Genomic DNA, 22861 nt, shown 5'->3' on the forward strand with positions numbered 1-22861 from the left:
ACATAGCACAAAATTTACCCTCTTAACCATTCTAAGTGTACACTTTAGTAGTGTTAAGTATATTCACACTGTTGTGCAACAGATTTCCAGAACGTTTTCTGAAGTTAGTTTGCATCACAAAACTAAAACTCTATACCCATTTAAGAAATTCCAATTTCTCCCTCTCCCCACCCTGGCAACCATCTTTCTACCTTCCATCTCCATGAGTTTGACTACGCTAGATACGCTATAAATAGAATCACACAGCATTTGTCTCCTGTGACTGGCTAATTTCACTTAGCATAATATCCTCAAGGTTTATCTTTATTGTAGCATGTGTCAGAATTCCCTTCCTTTTTGTGGCTGAATAATATTCCCTGTATACCACATTTTGCTTATCCATTCATGGTCCACAGACACTTGGGTTGCCTTGTCTTTTGGCTGTTGGGAATAATGCTGCTGTTAGCATAGGTGTACAAATATCTCTTTGAGATCCTGCTTTTAATTCCTTGGGGCATATATCCAGAAGGGGAATTGCCAGATTGGATGATAATCCTACCTTTAATTATTTTGAGGAACCACTATACTCTTTTCCATACCGGCCACACATTTGACACTCCCACCAGCAGTGCACCCACCTCCCACCGTCTCCTTTCCTTGCCGACCGTGTTATCTTTCCCTGCAGGACGGGAGAGGAAAGTACTCACATGAGTCTCCACGTCGCCAGCAAGGATCCTACTCTTCTTTAAAAACTCGGCCACTGTGCTGTTCATCAGCTTATCAAAGGCTTCCACCGAGGGGGCCACACCTTTGGAGGAAGAACATGCTATGATTCCCTGGTAGTTTAATGAACAGCTAGTACTGCTTTGCCATAGGGAACATGCAAGTTTAATATCATTCATGCCATTTTCATTCTCTTCACTAAGTCATTCATTCCTTCAATCAGTGTTTATTACACACTTCTCAAGGGCTCAAGAAAACAATACTTTCCTATTTTTCACCCTCCCCAGTAAGCACTATCACCTACAAAATTTCACTTAATTCTCCCCCAAACTCATGAGGTAAGGAGCACCACCACGGCTTTTCTGATCAGAAATGAAAATGCAAACAGAGCACGTGACTTGACCAAAGCCATATGCCACATAAGAGGCAGATCCAAAACCAGAATCAAGCCTCATTCATCCACAGCCAGTGCACTTCCTTCTAGACCAGCAGTTCTCAACCTGTGGGTCGCGACCCCTTTGGGGGTCGAACGACCCTTTCACAGGGGTCGCCTAAGACCATCAGAAAACACATATATAATTACATATTGTTTTGTGATTAATCACTATGCTTTAATTATGTTCAATTTGTAACAGTGAAATTGGGAGTCACCACAACATGAGGAACTGTATTAAAGGGTCGCGCGCGGCATCAGGAAGGTTGAGAACCACTGTTCTAGACTGACCAGACCAGGTGCTGTAATAGCTTTGCCAACTGTTACCAATGTTATCCAGGGCAACTAGAAGCTAATATGGACTGTGGGCAAGTGGGAAAAGAAAGCTGATGTCACACATTCTGTCCCTTCTTCACCTCCAGGGGAGGAGAGGTGGGCAGGAGAGACTGCTGAGCTACTGCAGAGTAAGTCTGATGTGTCAAATCCCTATAAAAGCTGCAGTGACAACGGCTCAGCCTGGTGTGCTCTGAACTCTCCCTGCCTCTTAATTCACAGGAAAAATTTGTCCAAGTCCTAGCCTTCATATGCCTAATCTTGAGAAGATAACATGGAGAACCTCAGCACTATAGGCTGCTAAAATCCAAAACAAAATCTAGGATTGCCTTTCTCATATTGGACAGAAATATCCAAGCTCATAGATCTGTCAGATAAAGTTTTCCTTCCTTTTCCCTTTTTCCCAGTTGCCCATTTCCACAGGCCCAAAGGATGACTGAAACAGCTGTCTTCAGCTTTCGGCACCTAGTTTAACTTCTAACTTCCAGAACCTAAAAGGGGTGCAAGCCCAAAGATTCCTTATGGATCCATCTGGAAACAGGCAAACCTGTTTGCTGGTGTGGGAGAGGCCGGAGAGGTAGGTCTCTGTTGAGTATTCAAAGTAGTGGAAAGTTTTAGAAATGAGGTGGAGAAGGTACAATGATAAAAGGGAATGTTTTCTGATGGCTTTTCATCACTCAGCTCTGCTCACATCTCCTCCAGGCGGCCTCCGATGACCTGTATTTCTCCCCAGCCTGCATTTCTTTGAGCACCCCGCAATCAAAGCATTTGTGGCCCTGTATAGTAATGCATCGAGACCAAAGATCCTAGAACTGTGGTCGGCAAACTGCAGCTCGCGAGCCACATGCGGCTTTTTGGCCCCTTGAGTGTGGCTCTTCCTAAGCCTGAGGAGTACCCTAATTAAGTTAATAACAATGTACCTACCTATATAGTTTAAGTTTAAAAAATGTGGCTCTCAAAAGAAATTTCAATCGTTGTACTGTTGATATTTGGCTCTGTTGACTAATGAGTTTGCCGACCACTGTCCTAGAGGATTAGGACTGTGTACATGATTCATCTTAGATTTTCTTGCACCTATTACAGTGCTTGCCACTTGGCAGGCATGCAACAATATTTCTTCCATTGCTAAGCCAAACTTACCTGATTGTCAGGGATAAAAAAGCATAGCAAACACATCATAACACCAGTATCATTAAGAAGGCAGTTCTTTGGTCTGTGCAAAGATGGATTTGTAATGGACCGGATTCCTTCCAAAAGTTTTTTTTTAAATAAAAAATAATTTTTAAACTTTAATTATAGCATCATTGTAATGCTGATGTTTATATTTAAGGTGAGAGGTTGTCCTTAAGGGTTTTTTCAAAATAGAATTTAGATAATTACAAAAGCTTACTAATTAAGAAGAAATGAAAGCAATGTTGAAAATGTCTTAAGGATGGATATCATTCAGACATTTTACTAACTATCCTACTTACTAATTATCACTTCATTTTAAATAGGATAATAAATTGGTGGCTAGTTGATTTAAAAGACCTGACTTTAATAAGTGAGAAAATATTTGCTTAAATACTTAAGTAATTTAATTATATGCCTTTCAATTTTGCTTAGCCTATTAATTTTCCCAGAATGTTTTTTAATCCTCACCCGAGGATATGCTTTTATTGACTTTTAGAGAAAGGAATGGAGAGAGAGAGAGAGAGAGAGAGAGAGAGAGAGAGAGAGAGAGAGAGAGAGAGAGAGAGAGAGAGACATCGATTGGTTCCCTCCCGTATATGCCCTGACCATGGACTGAACCCAAAACCTAGGTATGTACCCTCACCTGACTGGTAATTGAGCCCACAACCTTTTGGTGAACAGGATTACACTCCAACCAACTGAGCCATCCAGCCAGGGCCCCGGAATATATTTTTTATAAAGAAAATAAAAAGTGCAGTCTAGTAGCTCTTTGAGTAAGCGAAGTTCAAATTATGGAGGGTTTTTTTTTTTCCTTTATTCAACAACACTACATAATCTCTGGGTAGTTGGATTTAACTTTATGTATTTACCAGCTTTATATTTGTGGTTGGCAATTTTAGAGAAATGTCTTTGTTCACCAGATGCCAAAGTAATAGGGACACAAATTTACTGAAGAGAACATAAAAATATATTCTTGCAAATAAGGTTAACTGAATCTCACAGAGCAACTGTAGAGTTAACAAAAAGAGGCTTAAAATGAAATCGTAGATGTGTCTCTGTTGATGCAGAAACAACTTACAGGCCCCTGGCAGCCTTCCTTTAAATAGCACCCCCTTTCAATGCACTCAGAGCATTTTAATTTTCATTATGTTCAGCGGGAAAAACCAGCCTGCACATTTGTGCTCACACAGTAATTTTTGTCCCAGGGCATGTAATACAAGGCACAGCTCCAAATACGCCTGAAATTCTAGAAGCACCACTGTGGATCTTGCCTGGCAAAATCTTTGTTTGAAACCCCCTCTTCCACAAGTCTCTTCTTAGCCCCCAAAGCCTAACAGGATTCAAAATGGGTCAGATAAGGAGGAACCTTATGTGAGACAAGGATAGAGTTGCTAGGTTAAATACACATAGCCCAGTTAAATTTGAATTTCAGATAAATAAGGAATAAATTTTTAGCATAAGTGTGTACCATGCAGTATCTGGAACACACAACTCCTCGCCCCCCCCGCCCAAGTCAGCTTATCTAAAATTCAAATTTAACTAGATGTCCTGTATTTTATTTGCTAAATCTGCAAGCTTAGGCAAGAAGAAATTGGAAAAATTACTGTAGATAACTTAGAGAGTTTGCAATACCTGGTATCATGTTAAAGAAATAGTTAATTTTTTATATTTGCTCAGATAGTTTTTAGGATCTATTTTTTTAAGTGTGGTGTTAGCATGTAATTTAAAAAATGCTTTTATTGATTTCAGAGAGGAAGAGAGGGGGAGAGAGAGTGATAGAAACATCAATGATGAAAGAGAAAATCATTGATCGGCTGCCTCCTGCACGCCCCACACTGGGGATTGAGCCCTGCACCCCGGGCATGTGCCCTGACTGGGAATGGAGCTGTGACCTCCTGGTTCATAGGATGATGCTCAATCACCGAGCCACACTGGCCGGGCCTTTGCATATATTTTTAAAACTGTGTTTGGTTAGGAGCAGGCACAAGTAAAACAACATGAAGGGATCATGTCACTAGGAATTCACATTCGGATTCACATCAGGTTCATTCCTTTAAAACTGCCGTTCTTAAATTTAATGACTTGTTCTTTTGAAAATTAAAATCTACAGAATAATAATTCCTTCCAGTTTACATTCCAACTGAGGACATTAGTTTCTTTTTGATAATCACTTAGATAATATATTTAGTCACTGAGCGTGGAAGAGCAGCATAAACACTAAAACGAAAGAATAATGATACTTGGCACATGGATTATGCTCTTAACAGGCGGAGGTACTGGTAATTTTTGTGGAGTGTGTGTTGAAACTTTTTTTCCCTTTCTATTTTTCATGGATTGCTTGCATCTGGTGAATGTCATGGTCACATATAAAGGAAGGAGTAGGGAAGTTGAAGAAAGTAGATAGAAATATTTCTTTCTTTTTTAAAATATATTTTATTGATTTTTTTACAGAGAGGAAGGGAGAGGGATAGAGAGTTAGAAACATCGATGAGAAAGAAACATTGATCAGCTGCCTCCTGCACACCCACTACTGGGGATGTGCCTGCAACCAAGGTACATGCTTGACCGGAATCGAACCTGGGACCCTTCAGTCCGCAGGCCAACGCTCTATCTACTGAGCCAAACCGGTTAGGGCTAGAAATATTTCTTGAGAACTAAATGATGGGGACAAAATGAAGTGACCCATGTAGAGATGGGTAATGACAACGGTTTGTGGCCCTACCTCCGTTGACACCGTTAATTTCCCCACAGTTCCCAGGAGGCCGGTGTGACACCGCAGACAGCAACTCCAGTCGGCCGACTGCCTGTTCCAGTCTCTCCACCAATCCCTGCATCGCCTCCATTCTAGAAGACAGGAACAAATGGAGTTCATGTGAGCTCAGGCAGGATTAGCAAGCTGACACCATCACACTTAGCAGTGGCAAGAAGGAAAATAAAATTTGCTGGGAAGGGCTTTAATTACCGAGAGAGTATTTCTACATGTCGGGGAAATATGTGAAAAGCAAAAGAACATGAAACTTAGAACACCCCCCTCCCCCAAATTTTATTGAGTTTATTCAATTCAGTGACTTTCACAAGCCCCATATGCAATACACAAACATTCACTCTCTTGACAGCATTATCAAGTGTTTCCTTGGGTGGGTCTTTGAGCTATGATACAATCTATGTCCACCACTTACTTAAAAGCCCAAGAATATATATTCACAATTAATACTGTCAACTCTTATTGCTAATGGGGGGAGGAGACTTTAACCATTTCCAATAATTCTTTCTGTTAAAGCATAATTCTGCAGGGGACACTAACGCCTTGTTTACGTAGTTGCCTTAAGCCAAACAGCACAGCCCAGGAGAAATGTGAGTTTGTGAAACTGTGCATCATTGAGGAGCCAACAGAGGCCACTGCCTCCAGAGTGAATTGTCTTCTACCTGCTATTAGTGTGTTTCAGGGGTCTGCTGTTAAATTATTTTAAATTGCAACTATTTTGAATGGTGGGTATTTTAATTTAAAATATTATTTCCCTTTGATGTTGGTTGTTTTTAGACAAAATTCAGTTTTAGGTGCGGTAGCTTTGGAGACAGCGATCTTGAGTTACCCAACACTCCTGGCAGGAATAAGCTGGCTCTGAGGTTGGCTAAGGAATTGGGGGTAAAAGTGAGGCTGGGTACCAATCCATCCTTTCTGCTTCCAAACAGATGTTAGATAGCCACACTGAGTATACACAAGGTAAGTCCCTTAGAGTCACTGACCCGGAATGTATGTTATTAAGGCAGCCTCTGAGGAATGGAACCCAAGCTCGTTTGGCCAGATTTCCTGAGATCTCGCTAATAGGTACCATAACTCTGACTGTACCAACCTATGGTCTTGGCAAAATCAGGCTGCTGCCTCAGAGAGAGTAAAACAGGCCTCATCTCAGTGTCTGCACTTCTCACTGTTAGGAACTTTCCAAGCATCATTCTGAGCCACAGATGATGACACGCTCCTGCATCTCAGACAACACTGCCCAGAATGTGGGTAAATTTTATTGCTCTAAGATGTGTAACTATTTTCTCTTTCTGCCAGGAAGGCACTTCTCTTTTGTATTTTCTAGTCCCTTAGTTTTGAGCTTAAATGTAATGACTTGCCATTGCCTTATTTTAAAAACAAAGTTATATTTATCAAAGCACATGGATAGTTCGGCAATTCTGCATCCAAATGTCAGATGGTCATCAGACGCAGATGGGGAAGGCTCACTGTCTGATTTGGAAAGTCATCTCCTCTAAAATTGCCAGTAGCCACTCTTTCAAAATATGGGGCAGTGTTCTCTGCATGGCTGAAATCAGCATCTAATCCCAAGGGCACTCAAAATTAGAAGTTTCTCATCTATTCTCTTCCTCTTAATGTCAGAGTTTTTGCTTCCATTGCAAGTGAAAAAAAAAAAAAAAAAAAAAGATTGTCAAACTGCAGCAGGAAGGCCGGGGAGGGTTGGGGGGCAGGAGGTAGGGGGGTAAGAGATCAACTAAAGGACTTGTATGCATGCATATAAGCATAACCAGTGGACATAAGACATTGGGGGATAGGGGAGGCTAGGGGACTGTCTAGGGCGGGGGGATAAAATGGACACATATGTAATACCCTTTGTAATACTTTAAGCAATAAAAAAAAAAAAAAAAAAAAGGAAGAAGAAAATTAAATCCATTACGTAAGCTTGTGAAGGAACTGGGTATCCTGTAGGTAGGTGGGTGAAGGCCATTTGAGAAATGATAAAAGCCCCTCTAATCTTTTAATAGTTGCCCATCTGTTCAGTTATCTGTTCCCTGTTACTCAACTTGCCAAATGTTACCACCATAGACCAAGCCCACACTAGAAAAGAATGTGTTTGCTTTCCTAGTGAGCTCATTGTCCCCCAACAGAAAAGCACCAAGTACCTCCAGTCACCCCAGAGCTGTTAGAGGAAGGCCTGTTACATTTCACACGTAGGATTGCTGCCCCAGACTGTGGCTTAATCAGCTTCCCAGACAAGACCCAAATCACACATTATCTAGTGCTTCATATGTTGAAAGACAATAGGAATTAGCCCATAAACTGCAGGGCTGGGAAGACTGGTGTGGAATGCAGTCTAAAAGTGAATCAGATGTCACTTCATGTGAAATCACCATGAACTGAAGTCTTGCCACAGCCTCATACGAGGTTAATATGCAACTTCATGCAAGGAAGCTAGAAAAATGCCTCTGGGTTTAAAATTTTAGAACAGTTTCTAGAAGAAATGGAAGAATAAATAAAAGAAAGAATACACCAAGATATAAAAAAACATACGTTAGTATTCCCAGGGTCCAAGATAGCTGTGTCTTCTTCTCTAAGACACACACACACACACACACACACACACACACACACACACACACTTCTCCCCACATGCACCCTCAGCTGCTAGCCTGGCTCTCAAGAATGAAGAAAGAACAGAGCTGCAGATTCTCCAAATTCTTCCCAGGCAATTCCATTCGCCTTGGTTTTTCAAAATGGATTTAGCCAAGTTTTGACGAGGAGGTGGGAGCCAGGAATTAAGAATTAGATTGAGGAAATGGATAGGGGAGCAAATGCAGACAGCTAGATCCAGGTATGGAATGAGCCAGGGTCAGTGGACAAATGATGTGGATCAGGAAGCCAGCGAAGAAGGGAAAATGGCAAGATGGTGGATGTAAGATGTTTTGGGAATGGGATGAGACACCAAGAGAAGCCAGATGTACAGCTGGAGAATCAAGAGACACGGTTAGATGCTGCTGCTCAGATTTTCTACTCAAGTACTAGCCAACCTTAGCTTATAGAGGATAAACACCAATGTTTGACCAGAGTGTGAGGGTGAGCGAAAAGAAAAAGGTGGAGGAACACAGAACTTCACAACTTTCTCTTTTTAATGTTTTAGGAAATGATACTTGAGGTTAATCTTAATGCTTTGTTTTGCATTATTTTTTTGAGTATTCTCTTTGGAGTTTCTCTATAATGAGAAGTATAACTTCTCCTTGCTTGTCCTTTTTTTCTTATTTAAATTTCTCCTTCACCCTTCATTTTTTATAGTTTAATTTTTATTTTTATCAAAGCCAAACATGAGCAGATGTAGAGTTAACAGTTCTTCAAGGCTTATGATAAAACAGAACAGTCCCCTGACTACCTCCTTCCATTCTTTGATTTGAGAGTCAACCATTTGCAATTCTTTTAGCTGTTTACTTTAGTACTGTAATTGCCTCCTTATTTCTAAATAATATGCTTATAGTTCTATGTCTCATTTGCTTTCTTCACTTTCAGACATCATCCACTGAGTTCCCACCAAAAACAAAAGCGTTTACTGTTCTCTTGTCCCATCCCCACCGGCACATACATGCACATTTCCTTTTATCCCATTCTCCCAATAATGTTATATCTCAATTTTTCTGTGACCAATAATCAGTGTTAATACAGTTATGGCTATTCACAGCTATGTCATGATTTTCACTTTTTGCATAGCTTGTTTTCTTTCAGCTTCTCAGTTGTCTACATAATTAAAAAATTAATCATCTCCAAAATCTTCCCCCAGTTGTGTAAGTCCACTTTCAATGGGGCCAACCACATCTGGAATTCTTAGTTCTTTCTTCTCAGAGTTATCTCTTCTGAAGAATTACTCCAACTGCATGGTTATTCCGTAGGCCTGCTGCACATCTGTAACCTGGGACCTGCCTTCACCGTCACTGAAGGTGAACAGAGAAACCATCCTAGGGATTTCTCTCCCCCACTCCTTATGTGCTATCACCTGTTTTCTGGACTCTATATCCTCCTCTTTCTTGGTGTATTTCCTTAATTGGAAAGAGCATTGTCTTTTGAAAAAAGGTACATGAAAGGCCAATTTTTTTGAGATTTTGCATGCCTGAGAATATCTTTATTTTGCTCTCACACTTGATTGGTGATTAGGCTGAGTATAGAATTTCAGGCTGAAAATTTTCCTCAGAATTTTAAAGGCATTGCTCCATGTCTTCTAGTTCCCTAGGTTACTGTGGAGAAGTCCAAGCCATTCTGATTCTTCATCCTTGGGATATTCCTGTGTTTTCCTCTCTGGAAGAAGTTTTTGGAATCCTTCTCATTGTCCCCAGTGTTTAGAACTTTTATGATAACACTAGAGGCCCGGTGCACAAAATTCATGCACGGGTGGGGGGTGTCCCTCAGCCCAGCCTGCACCAGCTCCAATCTGGGACCTCTTGGGGGATGTCCGACTGCCGGTTGAGGCCTGATTCCACAGGAATGGGCCTCAACCGGCAGTTGGACATCCCTCTCACAATCCGGGACTACTGGCTCCTAACCACTCACCTGCTTGCCTGCCTGATTGCCCCTAACCACTTCCACCTGCCAGCCTGATCGCCCCCTAACCGCTCCCCTGCCAGCCTGATTAATGCCTAACTGCTCCCCTGCTGGCCTGATCACCCCCAATGTTCTCCTCTGCTGGCCAAATTGCCCACAGCTGCCCTCCCTTGCTGGCCTGATTGCCCAAAACTGCCCTCCCCTGCCGCGATCTGCCTCCTCCGCCAGGACCCGCCTCCTTCGCACAAGGCGGTAGAGACACCAGGACTGACCTCTTCCGTGCTGCACAGAGCCGTGGGACCCCCAGGCCTCACCACATGGAGCAGTTGCTGGGCCCCACCTCTGCTGTGCACATGGCCATCTTGTGGTGGCTACCTTGTGATGACATCGCAAGCGAGGGCGCGAGGACCACCTAGGCTTTTATTAGTATAGATACTTTGTTGTTGATCAAATATTCTCCTTATAAATAATTTTCAAAAGGTGTAGAAAAGGTAGGAGAATGGGTATTGCACATTGTATGTCTCTGGGTGAGTTTATAAACCAAAGTTTTGAGTGTTTTTTTTTCAAATAAAGAAGTTAGCATTCTAAATATTTAAACAATTCAAACATCTCTCATACCAATTTCATACATTTACAAATATTTCATATACTTCAACAAGAATATAGCCAGTAAGTATTCTCAAAGGCATCTCTGAGAATAATAATGTATCTTGGAATAATAAGCTGTACTAGAAACATTATTGTAGGATAAAAGATAGCTATCATAACAAAAAAATTTTTTTTTGCTTCATTGGTCATTTTATAGATCCCATCCTCAAAGTACAAGAATTTGGTTCCTAACACTGTTCAATGGCCAATGTTATACCAACAGTACCATGATTAAGCTTAAAGCACTGAGGGAGAGAGCGTGCACACATTTCTATCCTTCTCATGGCAGTTTCCAGAAAACCAGAGTTCCCCACACTTTCAAACATTTTATAAGACCTCAATTGTTTTGCCCATTTTTAACTAGGGTGGTATAGAGCCTTTGGAATCACTAGCTGGGAGACTCTGGGAAAACAGCTTAATTTTGCTTTGTTTTAGTTACTACCTATACATAGAGTTGATGGAAGTATGCATATGAAGACATACAAAGAACGGCACATGGTCAGTGATAAACTTGCTAGCTCCTGCTATGAAGACATCCCATCTCATTTTTCTTTCCATGGGAGTAGTTAGATCTACATACCGCTACATCAAGTCTTTGGGGATTTGCAATATTCAGCAAGATCTGGCCAAGGAAAATGAGCAGCTGAAAAGTTGAGGCCATTATTATCATATTATTATTTATTATCATTATTATTTTCAACATTTAATTTCTCTAAAAGAGGTTTTCCCAAAACTTATGTGTAATGGTTACTATGAAATGAAAATTTGGCTATGTAATTAGTACTTTTTTAGTCATATATTTCCCCCTAAACATTTTTATGATGATTCTTTTGCTTTTAAATTGTCCCCTGCGAAGGACACAAGCATAATCTCTGTGGAATCATTTTTGGAAAATAACACTCCTTCATCCCTCATATATTGCACCCAAACCATTTTATGCTCAGGGTCTACAAAGGCCCTACCTACTTGGTCTAAGCAGTTATAAAAAGCAGCTTTCATAGTCACTTTGAAAATTGACACCCCATGGCCCAGAATAAATGGTGATAAGCCCAGAGTAACAGCGTGTTTGTCTGTATAGCCTTCTGGTGCCTGGAAGACATACTGCCCAATTAAAATACCACCTCATGCTGTCTTTTCTGCCAGCACATGCACACCTTGCCTCCCAAGGAGATTAGTCCGAGCTTTTCATGGGCTGATTCTCCTTGTATCTCCCACCGAGTCTGCATGCTGCCATGTACATGGAGAATTCTATAAATACTTTCTGATTGACTAATTAATTGGCTACCCCTCACTGCCTTTCCCTCGCCTGCCCACATCCTGGCATAATCTCAGATCAGGCAGAAAGCCAACTTTTCATGGGAGAAATGTCCATGTAAAAGAAGATAGTATATTAGTTTTCCCACTTAAAACCACAGTGATTCCCTGGCTGGTGTGTCTCAGTTGGTTGGGCATTGTCCTATGCACCCAGGAGTTGCCAGTTCAGTTCCCAGGTTGCAGTAGTGATCCCTGGCTGGGGGAGGCAGCCGATTGGTGTTTCTCTCTCTCTCATTCCCTCTCCCTTCCTCTCTCTGAAAATCAATTAAAAATCTTTAAAACAAACAAACAAACAAACAAACAAACAAACAAACAAACAAAACCAAACCACAATGGCTTCCTGCCTTGATTTAAAAGGGCACATTTGCTCTCTCTAATGTAAACCGTAGGCTTTTCCATGATTCCTCCTTTTTTTTTAGGTTTCAAAAATTTTATAACTACATTGTCCAAAGGGTTTTTTGTTTGTTTGTTTGTTTTGTAAATTCTTCAGAGCAAGTTCTTAAGACAAGTAGAGCAGAAAGCTACTTTGGTAACTCTTTCCTGTTAATAAAAGGGCTGGGTCTTCTGGGTGTCCGGGTTGCTAGTTTACAGCTCTCCTTAAGAGGCCAAAGGTGCAGAAATAATTGTGGTGAGAGTTTCTCTTCTGTTGTCTCTGTGCCTAACTTTGTGCTCTTCACGATCCATTTCTCCTGCTCTTCAGAGCTTCTGATTCCGTAAGGGTCCAGTGGATTTCAAAGATCATAAGACGAAGATTAACTAGAAAATAGACTTGAAGTGACTAGGAAATTGAAGACTTCCAAACCTTGTTTCATGGTGAGGCTGGGCAGATTGCTTATGGGTGAGCTCTCTGCGAACAATAAAGTCGCAATAGGCTACTTTCTCGATAATTCCACCAAATTTAAAAAATGTTGTTAAACTACCATCAAACTAGACTGTCCTGGATTGTTAAATTCTCTTTATCATGACTATATTAATTATATTTTTTTTTTCTGGAAGATCTTGTGATTCAGTCTTACTAACTGGAATAATAGTATATATAGAAAAACAATGATATTCATTCATTCACTCATTCAGTGACTATCTCACTGATTATGCTTGCTTCATTCATTCAGTTAGTCTCCACGACCTGCTAAGCACAATGCTCATATCTAGAAAATCAGGACTGATTAAAATACTCCTGCCCAGCGGTAGTGGGAGGGGCTGGAAGCAGACCCTGCTTGGTCAAGCCAAAGAATTATTTTACTAGGAGACGCATTCACGTTGCCGAGGTGCCTGCCTTCATGTCTTTTGCTTACTCTCCCACAGAGCATTTCTGGAGCCAGCTTCTTACCAAACAGAAAAGAAAAAAAGGCACTGTTGTCTTTATATTGCAAAAAAGTTCCAAGAGTGGTTGAGTGTTGAAATAGTGTAATCAGAATATAAGAGATTAGGGAGTTATACAGGAAAAGAACACTTAAAATTTTTCACAAAACTGGAGAGAACATATATGAAATCCTGATTGGCCATTTGCTTAATGTCTCACTACAGAGAAAAGAAGCAAATCTTCAGTTGATTTTCAAAAGGACCTCACTCCAGCTCTCTGTACCTTGTCAGACTCCTGAGATCCAGTCATAGAGATGACCCCCCCGCCCCCCCCGCCGCCTCATACTTGTCCCCCGCATCTCTCCTCTATGCTGTAGTTCTGCTGTTTCCACTGCTTCAAGGTCCTTCCTGGCACTGCTGCACCCACTTTCCAAACCTCAACTTCTCTGAGGAGTCATTCAGCGTCCCACAAATCAGAGGTAACTTGCCTCCAGGTATTAACTTCCTGTCACCTGAAGGTAAAATAAGCAACCACATATAGAAATCACCTCCCCATTCATTTGCCCTCTGTACTCTGGTGGCACCACTCCTCAGAACCACCCCTGATCATTCTCATATCATAAACATTTCTCTTCAAGGTTGGAATTTATGAAGATAAGAGGCTAGGGTTTACAACCTGAGGTAGTGCAAAAGCATTTTTTGGCATCAGAGAATCTTAATTTGAGACCTGCCCCTTAATTGCCTGCATAATGCCCCTCACTTCCAAAACACAAACTCTTTCCTTCTTCATTCATATGCATATGTGTGAGCTGTGTTCTGTGCTGGTTGCTGGGGCTACACAGGTGGATGAGACTCAGAGTATGTCTTCAAGGCACCATGATCTCCTTGAGGAGAGGACAGTTGGGCTGTTGGGGACAGGCCAGCACTCTAGGACACCAGGCTGCAGGGAACTGGGTAATTTCAGCTGGAAAGAGCCCAGTGAGAACTGAGACCCTGGAGGAATCTTAGTATATCTTGAAGGCTTGCTCTGTGCCTTGACTTGGAGTGGTGGGACTGGGTAAGGACACAGCCATAAAGTCATAGGCTGTGAAGGCTGAGTGGAAGCAGGACAGACCCCTATTCCACTCCTCTATCCTGAAGTGGGAACTCCTTTAGCTAAGCGTGAAGTAAGGGCCCTCCATGGAAAAGTAGCTCCCTCCCCAAACCCTGCCATGACCCTTTCTAGGCTCCAATGTTGTTGGGGAAGCTCTTTCTATTCCTGTGTCCTCATGCTGCCCCTCTGCTCTTGTTAGGCCACTGAGGAGGAAGAGGTCAAAGAGGTGCTCTAGGAGTTCCCCAAGGGCCCCACCAGGCACTGGGAAAAGAAGAGCCATGGAGATGCCGCTGGCCAGGTTACTGCGGCCTGGGCAGGGCTTTCATGGACCTTTTGTCCCTCCAAAAAGTACACCGTTCTCCTTGTATCCAGAATATACAAAGAACTCTTAAACTCAATAATAAGACCAACACTCCAATTTAAAAATGGGAAAAATATTGTATAGACATTTTCCCAATAGTACCTATAAAGACATTCAATATTAATAGTCATTAGAGAAAGTGAAATACAAATCAAACCACACAATATCACTTCATACCCAATAGGATGACTAAAAAGACTTATAATAACAAGTGCTGGTGAAGCTCAAGAGAAATTGGGACCTTCCTATATTGCTGGTGGGAATGCAGCTGCTGTGGAAAACAGTTTGGAAGTTTCTTAAAAAGTTAAGCATATATTTGGTATATGACCAGTCATCCCACCCATAGGTATCTACTCAAGAGATACAAAAACATGTACACACACATAATAACTTGTCTACAAATATCCCTAGCAACATCATTCATAATGGCCAAAAAAGGAAACAACTTAAATTTCCATTGATAGATGAATGGATAAAAGAAATGTGGTATATTCATTCACTGGAATATTACTTGCCAATAAAGAGGAATGAAGTAGTGATCATGATACAACATGGATGAACTGCCAAAACACTATGCTACATAAAAGAGGCAGAGATAGAAGACCATGTGTTCTACAATTCCATTTATATGAATATCTAGGAAAAGCAGATCTGTAGAGACAAAAAATAGATTAGGGGTTGCCTAGGGCTGGAAACAGGAAAGGAGAGTGACTTTAAATGGACACAAAGTTTCTATTTGAAGTCATGGAAATGATTTAAATTAGAATTGCGGTGGCAGTTGCACAGTGCTGTATATGTACTAAAAATTACTGAACTGTGCATGTAAAATGGGTGAATAGCATGATATGCAAAATTTTAGCTCAATAAAGCATTTAAAATCAAATAAAAAATAAGTACTGTTCCTCTTTATAAAGGTACAGTTTAAAACCTATTATCTCTGATAACTTGATGCTCTCTTCTCCGAGCAAAGTGATTGATGGTAACTTAGCCAGAGACTGCTCTGAGAGGCCACAGTCCTCTCTCCTGGAACTAGTTGTAGGGGTCAAGATAGGGGACAGAAAAGAGTGGCAGTTCTCACTGTTCCTCTCTCCCCTGTGCATCAGAATCACTGGGAAGGGTTGGGCCTTAAATGCAGATTCCTAAGCCCCACACTCAGCTATACAATTCAGTGGTCCTGGGTATTGCTAGGAACCTGCATTTTTAATAAGTACAATATGAGGCCCCTCACTTTGAGAAGCCCTGTAATGGAAGAGTGTAATATGGGAGCACGTGGGAAGGGCCAAGAAATGAGGTACTCAACTGAGCCCTGGGAAGTAGGAGGCTACTAAAGTTTGAATAGGAACTAAACTAAATCTCAAAGGATGAGGAGGTGTTGTTCAGAGGAAAGGTAAGTAGAGGTGTTCCTGAGCTTATGGCCAGTTTGTGCAAAGACATAGAGACAGTACAGCCAGAAAATATTTATTGAGCATTGACTATGTGCCAGGAGCTTTCTAAGAAAGCAGGAGAAAGAAGAGCTTGATGGAGAGTTAGAAAGAGTGGTTGATAAAGCTGGAAAGGGACCTGGGGAATTACTGCCGTGATGACAGCGGACTGAAGATCTGAGAGATGTATAAAATAGGTAAAGTCTGAGAAAGGATTAAATGGGATCAGGAGGGAAATGCAGGAGGTGGGATTTCTTAGATGTCTTGCTCTGTGGTAGGGTGGTGTCGATCAAAACAGGGATAGGGAATGGAGGTGGGTAATGAAGAGAAGCAGTTTTGGACCTGTGAGTTTCAAGTGCCTATGGTGATACTGAGAGGATAGCTGGCAGCTGCAAATAGGAACCTAAAGTCCAGGGGACTTCTGGAATGGAATTATAAGTATTACCTACCTAATAATAATAACTGCCCCGGGACTCTATGGAAGATTAAAGGAGACTGTGAACTATAAGTGATGCCTAAGTGCTGTAATTTATCTGTGAATGCTCCACAGCACTCATCATCATGATCTGTCCCGAGTGCTCAACCTGTGAACTATTATAGAGTGTATTACCACCTCTCCTATTCCCAAACACAACAACCCTAACATTTCACACACCACTCATCCGAGACCATGACACAGAACAGGGGTGGGGAACCTTTTCCCTTCCAAGGGCCATTTGGATATTTATAGCATCATTCATGGGCCATACAGAATTATCAACTTAAAAATTAGCCTGCTATATTTGGTCAAACATTTAATTAACTCACCCCGAATGCCTTGCCAGGGCCAGGCTAAATGATTTCGTGAGCCTTATACGGCCCTCGGGACGGACATTCTCCACTCCTGCCATAGAACAAAGAAACTACAGAAATGCTATTGACTGAAAGCATAAAGGGGAAAGCATTTTTTTATGGTCAGTTATTTCTCTTAGCATAACTAGAAGTATTTTACTTCATCAAATCTTGTCTTTCAGTGTTAAGACTGCCATGTTCTCTCTGGACTAATGAAGGTAAGAAGGTTTGCTGAAATTCTTCCTAATCTCAACATTCTGGCACTCACTGTAAAATTTATATACAATTGAATAATAGATTCAGCAACTCTCTTAAAAGAAAAGCTGTAAGGATCACTTCTTAAGTGCTGGGCCAGATTTGTGCATGGATATTTTCAACAAATGTGACTGTGATCTTTTGACTTAAAGTAGCCAGGTGATGGATTTGGCCCAGGCACTCTCCAACTCCCTTTTCTTCTTCATGTGTCTCCAGCCTCTGGGTCTCCTTTCAGACTTGACTTTGATTTATTAGGAGTGACAAAATCAGTTTTCAAATAGAGCTGTGAGCCATCAAAGAACTAGAGGTTCTTCTTTTTTGCTCTTTAGACCTGACAGCCCAAAAGAAATGGGAAACAGATAAAGGGCAAGATGAAAAGAAAAAAATGGCAGGGTGTAGGGAAAACAGAGGGGAAAAGGGGGAGGAAACTACCAGTGACATCTTGAAGGTATAAGCCTACTGTAGCCTGTCTCTAAATTATATTCAAAATGCAAAAAGCAACTCCCTGACTCTGAAAGATAAACAATAGCAAGTGAGTTGAGGAGAGCAACCAAACCTGAAAACGGGGCCCATTTGGGGCTATGTGTTGGGGCTTTTCTTTTTCTCTCCAGAGTCTGCCTAAAGGTTGGACCTGTGCAGGAGGTGCGGGCAAGAAAATCTTCCAGAGAACCCTCCTCTTTTTGGCCAGAAGACCTGGAAAGGAGGCCACTGTAAATTGAAGAATGTGAGGAAACGAGCAGGTTTTTCCCATTTTTTTTCTTCTTTGAGTAGCCACAGTCACAGAATTGTGTGGCATAAGCAGCTAAAAATTTCTGCAAAAGAAACCTAGTCTTATTGCCAAAGAGCGGGGGTGGGGGGTTGAGGGGAAAGAACCCTTGTGGTTCAAAGAGTGTGGGAGAATCCCTGTTATTTTTTCTCTCTCATTTTTCTCTCAGGGCTTTGCCTTGAGGGTGACTCTAGTCTATACTGCAGTGCCGTGAGCAACTAGAACTTTAAGAGAAACCAAACATTTCTGGCAGAAGATCAGGAAAAATTGGTTCTTAAGGAAGAGAAGAGTGTGGGAGGAATCCCAGAGGAGATAACTGAAGAAGGGGATCCTCTGATTGTATGCATGGAGTGCAGGCCATGGTTTCTCCCCTGGGCTGTGCAGATGTGGGGCAGACCCAATGGCTTTGAGAACTGAACGATGATATAAGCCACTGTTCAAGTCCCAGTCTAAGCCCTAACTTATGCTTCCACGAGACCCAAAACAGCACAGCAAAAGCTTTGAAAAATGAACTAATGTTGGAACCATTGCCCATAGAATACAAGCCAGAACTGGATAAACTGCCTGATAAGACAAAAACATTGAGCATTTTAAAAGGATTCAGAGTCTCAGAACATAATATTCAAAATGTCAAGAATTCATCCCAAAATGTCTGACATGCAAGGGACTGGGAAAATGTCATCATTTCTCAAGAGAAAAAACAATCAACAACTCCACAATGACACTATGTTGAAATTATCAGATTTATAGGAGCTATTTTAACTATGTTCCAGGTGATAAAGGTAAACACTCTTGAAATGAATGGAAAGATCAAAATTCTCATAAGAGACACAGAACCAAAAAATACAGTAACAATAAAAAACACAAATACACTGGATGAATTCAATGGCAGAACAGAGAAGTCAAAGGGAAGTGTCAGTGAACTTGATGATATAGATATTATCTAATTTAAAGAACAGAGAGGAGAAAAGATTGAACAACAACAACAACAACAACAACAAAATGAACAGAGCCTAAAAAGCCTGTGGGACAATATTAAAAGGTTTAATATTAATGTCATTGGAATCCCAGGTGAAGACAAAGAGATTTAGGCAGGAAACATATTTGAAGAAATATTTGCCCCAAATTTCCCAAACATGGTGAAGGCTATCCATTTACAGATCCAATGATAGTGCTATCTATCTGGTCCTTATACACATACATGCATACACACATAATACCTTAAAGTGAGTGCCTCCAAAGGGAAGAACAAGAAAGATGAGCAAAGTGAAGATATAACTGCCTAAAAATAAATAAATAAAATGTGATGGGCCATCATCTCCTTTTAAGTGGTATCCCAAGTACCAAGACCTTTACTTCTAAATGTCTTTCCTAAATCTAACAGAACAATGAGTCATTAGAACTATGTCAGTCATTAAATTGGTTCATTTACCAATACTAAACTTACAGATGGCATTTACCATATTACAGACCCTTGATTTTTGGTCAGAAAACAGAGGCAGGATGAGTTACCAAGAGATTTTCCAATTTGTATATAACTTAAAAGATCTTTGTAAAACTCTCTTGCGTATTTTTAGATAGGTATATAAAAACTTTCACCAAAATGTAAATAGTTGTGAAGAATGTAACTTCCAGCATTCTGCAAAAGTAAAACTATTTTATCACTAGCTGAAATATGTCCATTGAAATTCATCACCATTCATTTTAAAAGGATACATAAACAGGCTGCTCTTTGAAAGTCATAAATTTTGCATAATAACATTTTCTCCTTGAACTTATATTTCCATTCTTCTTCCTCCATAGAATTTTATCCTAGTTTTATGTGTGTTATGCTTTAATGTCTTTTATTCAATACCCTATCATACTTTTTTCTGCATCAAAATATGTATATACACTTAATTTAAATCCAGTGGCAAAAAAAATTCTTCTAGTTGTTATTTTTGTAACTATTATTTGAATGCAAATTATAAAAGTAATACAAATATGACAAATGTTGACACATAATTACTAAACGTAAATAAAAAGTAAATTTTATTGGAAACCACTCTCTTTTTGAGAACTTTGATTTTTCAATTATTTCATGCATAAGGGGATGAATATTCATGTTATTAGAATGAGTAAAGATTGAAAACCAATTTGACTCAATTTTTGTTTTTATCAATGAAAATGCTAGGAAACTATTCACATAAATAAGGAGATAAGAATGAATGAGATTTTGTAACAGAAACATTACTCAATTCTTTGAATTCCTTCTGAGTTATATACTAAACATCACATGGTGATGAAATATCAAAAATTATTTTAACCATCAGTGGAAGGAAAAATTGGGGAAGACTGAAATCTAGTGAGTACCCTATCTATTCATCCATCTGGGTTATCTCAGCCATTCATGGTCTTTGCCTAAGCAATTCACAAATCTGTACACAGAGATGTGAACTTGTAGAAAACTTCTAGTGGAGCCAGTAATTATGTTCTATGGGAATGCAAATACATTTTATCATGTGGAAGTCCAATTGACTTCCCTCTCAAACTATGAAGAAGCCAGTGTTATATCTATTAAGTAAATTCATTTCAGCATTCCTATCAATGGTCCTCTTTGATTGTAGACTTTTCTGGCTCTCTTATTTTTAAATTTTTAAAATGTTAATTTTATTACTTGTATGAGAATCATGTTTCATCCGCTTTTAAATTTTTCCTTTAACATTAGTTTACAGTTTTATTAGAGTACCTTCATTGTTGTTGTTTCTTAAATCAAAGACTTAGAAAACATATGACTTGCAATGTCCAGGAAATATAATTATTGACTTTCTCATCTCCAAAACTGATATTCTGAAATGTCCCCCTTTTTTTGCCCTCCCCATTCCCTAGATTTTTACATTCTTTGACAATACAATTTAATAAAATGGGTTAGAGATAGACCTTTTAGTAAAATGGACGAATAAGATAGGTTTGAGATAGGCCTTTCTTACATAAAATGAGAGAAAGGTGACTGTACATGTACCTTTGGAAGTCTCTGCATGTAGTTAATGTACATAGTTTGAAGAATGGAGGAAGCACAAAAATTGGTCCCAGCCTGGCCAGTGTGGCTCAGTAGTTGAGCATCGACTTATGAACCAGGAGGTCACAGTACGATTCCCAGTTAGGGCACGCACCTGGGTTGCGGGCTCCATCTCCCGCATTCAGGAGGCAGCCGATCAATGATTCTCTCATCATTGATGTTTCTATCTCTCTCCCTCTCCCTTCCTCTCTAAAATATATATATTATTTTATATATCCTCTCATATACATGTACTTTTTAAAAATGAATTCCACCCCTCATTGCATACTACCTGGACTCATTTGCATTAACAAACCTCTTCTTAAAGTTTTCAATTACTGAAGAACTTAGATAATTGTCCACCTTCCATTCTGAGGGAAGAGGAGGCCTATGAAGGGAGAGGCCATTAGGAAGCAGGATGGAAGAAGGGGGTGCTGTCTACAGAAGGAACTTTGAACAACCAGAGGGTACCATGAGAGTACTAAGAAATGAAAAAGAAGAAGTGGATATGAAGAAAAAACAAAACTTCAAGCTTTAAAAATTTTGTCCAAATATATGCGAACCTACATTGTACCCCTGAAAATGTCTTGCTACAGATTCTAGCATGGTAGAAGATGATGCCAGGAAAAAGACAGTGTTTAGCCTAATGCCAAGCAACGAATTAGATAAACTCTTCCGTCAACCTACTAATGGGCCAAATATCTCAGCTTCCTGCCACTTGAGAGAGGTGAGCAGAAGCACCAGACTGTATTCATTAGGTGGAAAGACCAACCTTACATGACACTAGTCTATTACCTACACATTCTGGGCAATACAGAGGTTTCTAAACTCAGATTCTATAAAATGAACACCTCCAACTACATGTCAGACTACAATCAGACTGAAATAAGCATTCACCACTGTGAAGCTTATTTTACCTGGTTCTGAAAAATACGATTGGCCAGTGTTCTTAGTGTGGTCCAATGTGGCTGCTTCTTGTTACCTTAGAGTAAAATAACTGATTTGTCTCATTAGAATTCAGTGATTCTCCTCAGAATAAAACCTCCTAGAAACAAGGTTGGACCTAATGATGACGACCACCTAAGCAGATCCTTTGAGATCTATGTTCACAGCTTAGGTCATCTTCTGTTCTGTCTCAGATCAGACCCTTCACTGATATTCATCTTTGTATCCCTTTTGCTTCTCACTGGACATATAACAGCCACTCAGTGTGGCGGAATGAATAAATAATCAGGGGATCCCAGAGTGTCTCTGGATTTCGATGGGGACTGATGCAAAGCAATAAAGGTTATTTTCTCATGAAACTGAGTACAAGTACAGACACAAAACAAGGTCTGTCTTTGGTGTCTCCAGCATCTGGCTTCTCCAGGGACCATCATCCTCTTCAATACTGCCATCTATACCACTCCATTTCTACTTGCAGTCTCCCAGAATTCTCTGGCTCTTTATTATCCCTTTCTATCAAAACAAGAATAATTTTAGAGCAGACTTTTATACTGTAGAATGGCCCTTAAGTTCTGTTAGCTGGTGCTATGATTTCACTTATACGTGGTACCTAGAACAGGCAAATTCATAGAGACAGAAAGTAGAATGGTGGTTGCCAGGGGCTGAGGGAAGGGGAGAATAGGGGTTTATTATATAACTAGAGGCCCAATACATGAAATTTGTGCAAGAGTAGGCCTTCCTTCCCCCGGGACCTGGGCTTCACTCGCAGCCCCAGCTTTGTCCAGAAGGTCATCCAGAAGGACGTCTGGAAGGACATCTGGAAGGACATCCAGTCTAATTAGCATTTTATTATTATAGATGGGGACAGAGTTTCAGTTAGGGATGATGAAGAAGTTCTGGAGATGATGCTGATTATTGCACAACTTTTAAAATGCACTTACTGC

General features: G+C 40.4%; 1 protein-coding gene across 1 annotated transcript in view; it reads right to left on the reverse strand.

Annotated features, from left to right (window-relative positions):
• CAP2 (cyclase associated actin cytoskeleton regulatory protein 2) overlaps positions 1-22861 on the reverse strand; it is a 149793-nt gene that overhangs the window by 122477 nt on the left and 4455 nt on the right. Inside the window, exons 2-3 of the mRNA XM_036351357.1 lie at positions 5364-5485; positions 687-787 (exon numbers count right to left, since the gene is read on the reverse strand). Coding sequence (XP_036207250.1) covers positions 687-787; positions 5364-5484 — 222 coding nt within the window. The 5' untranslated portion in view covers position 5485. The remainder of the gene's footprint in view (positions 1-686; positions 788-5363; positions 5486-22861) is intronic.

Source organism: Myotis myotis, unplaced genomic scaffold (assembly GCF_014108235.1).
Source record: "Myotis myotis isolate mMyoMyo1 unplaced genomic scaffold, mMyoMyo1.p scaffold_m19_p_2, whole genome shotgun sequence".
NCBI classification, from domain to species: Eukaryota; Metazoa; Chordata; class Mammalia; order Chiroptera; family Vespertilionidae; genus Myotis; species Myotis myotis.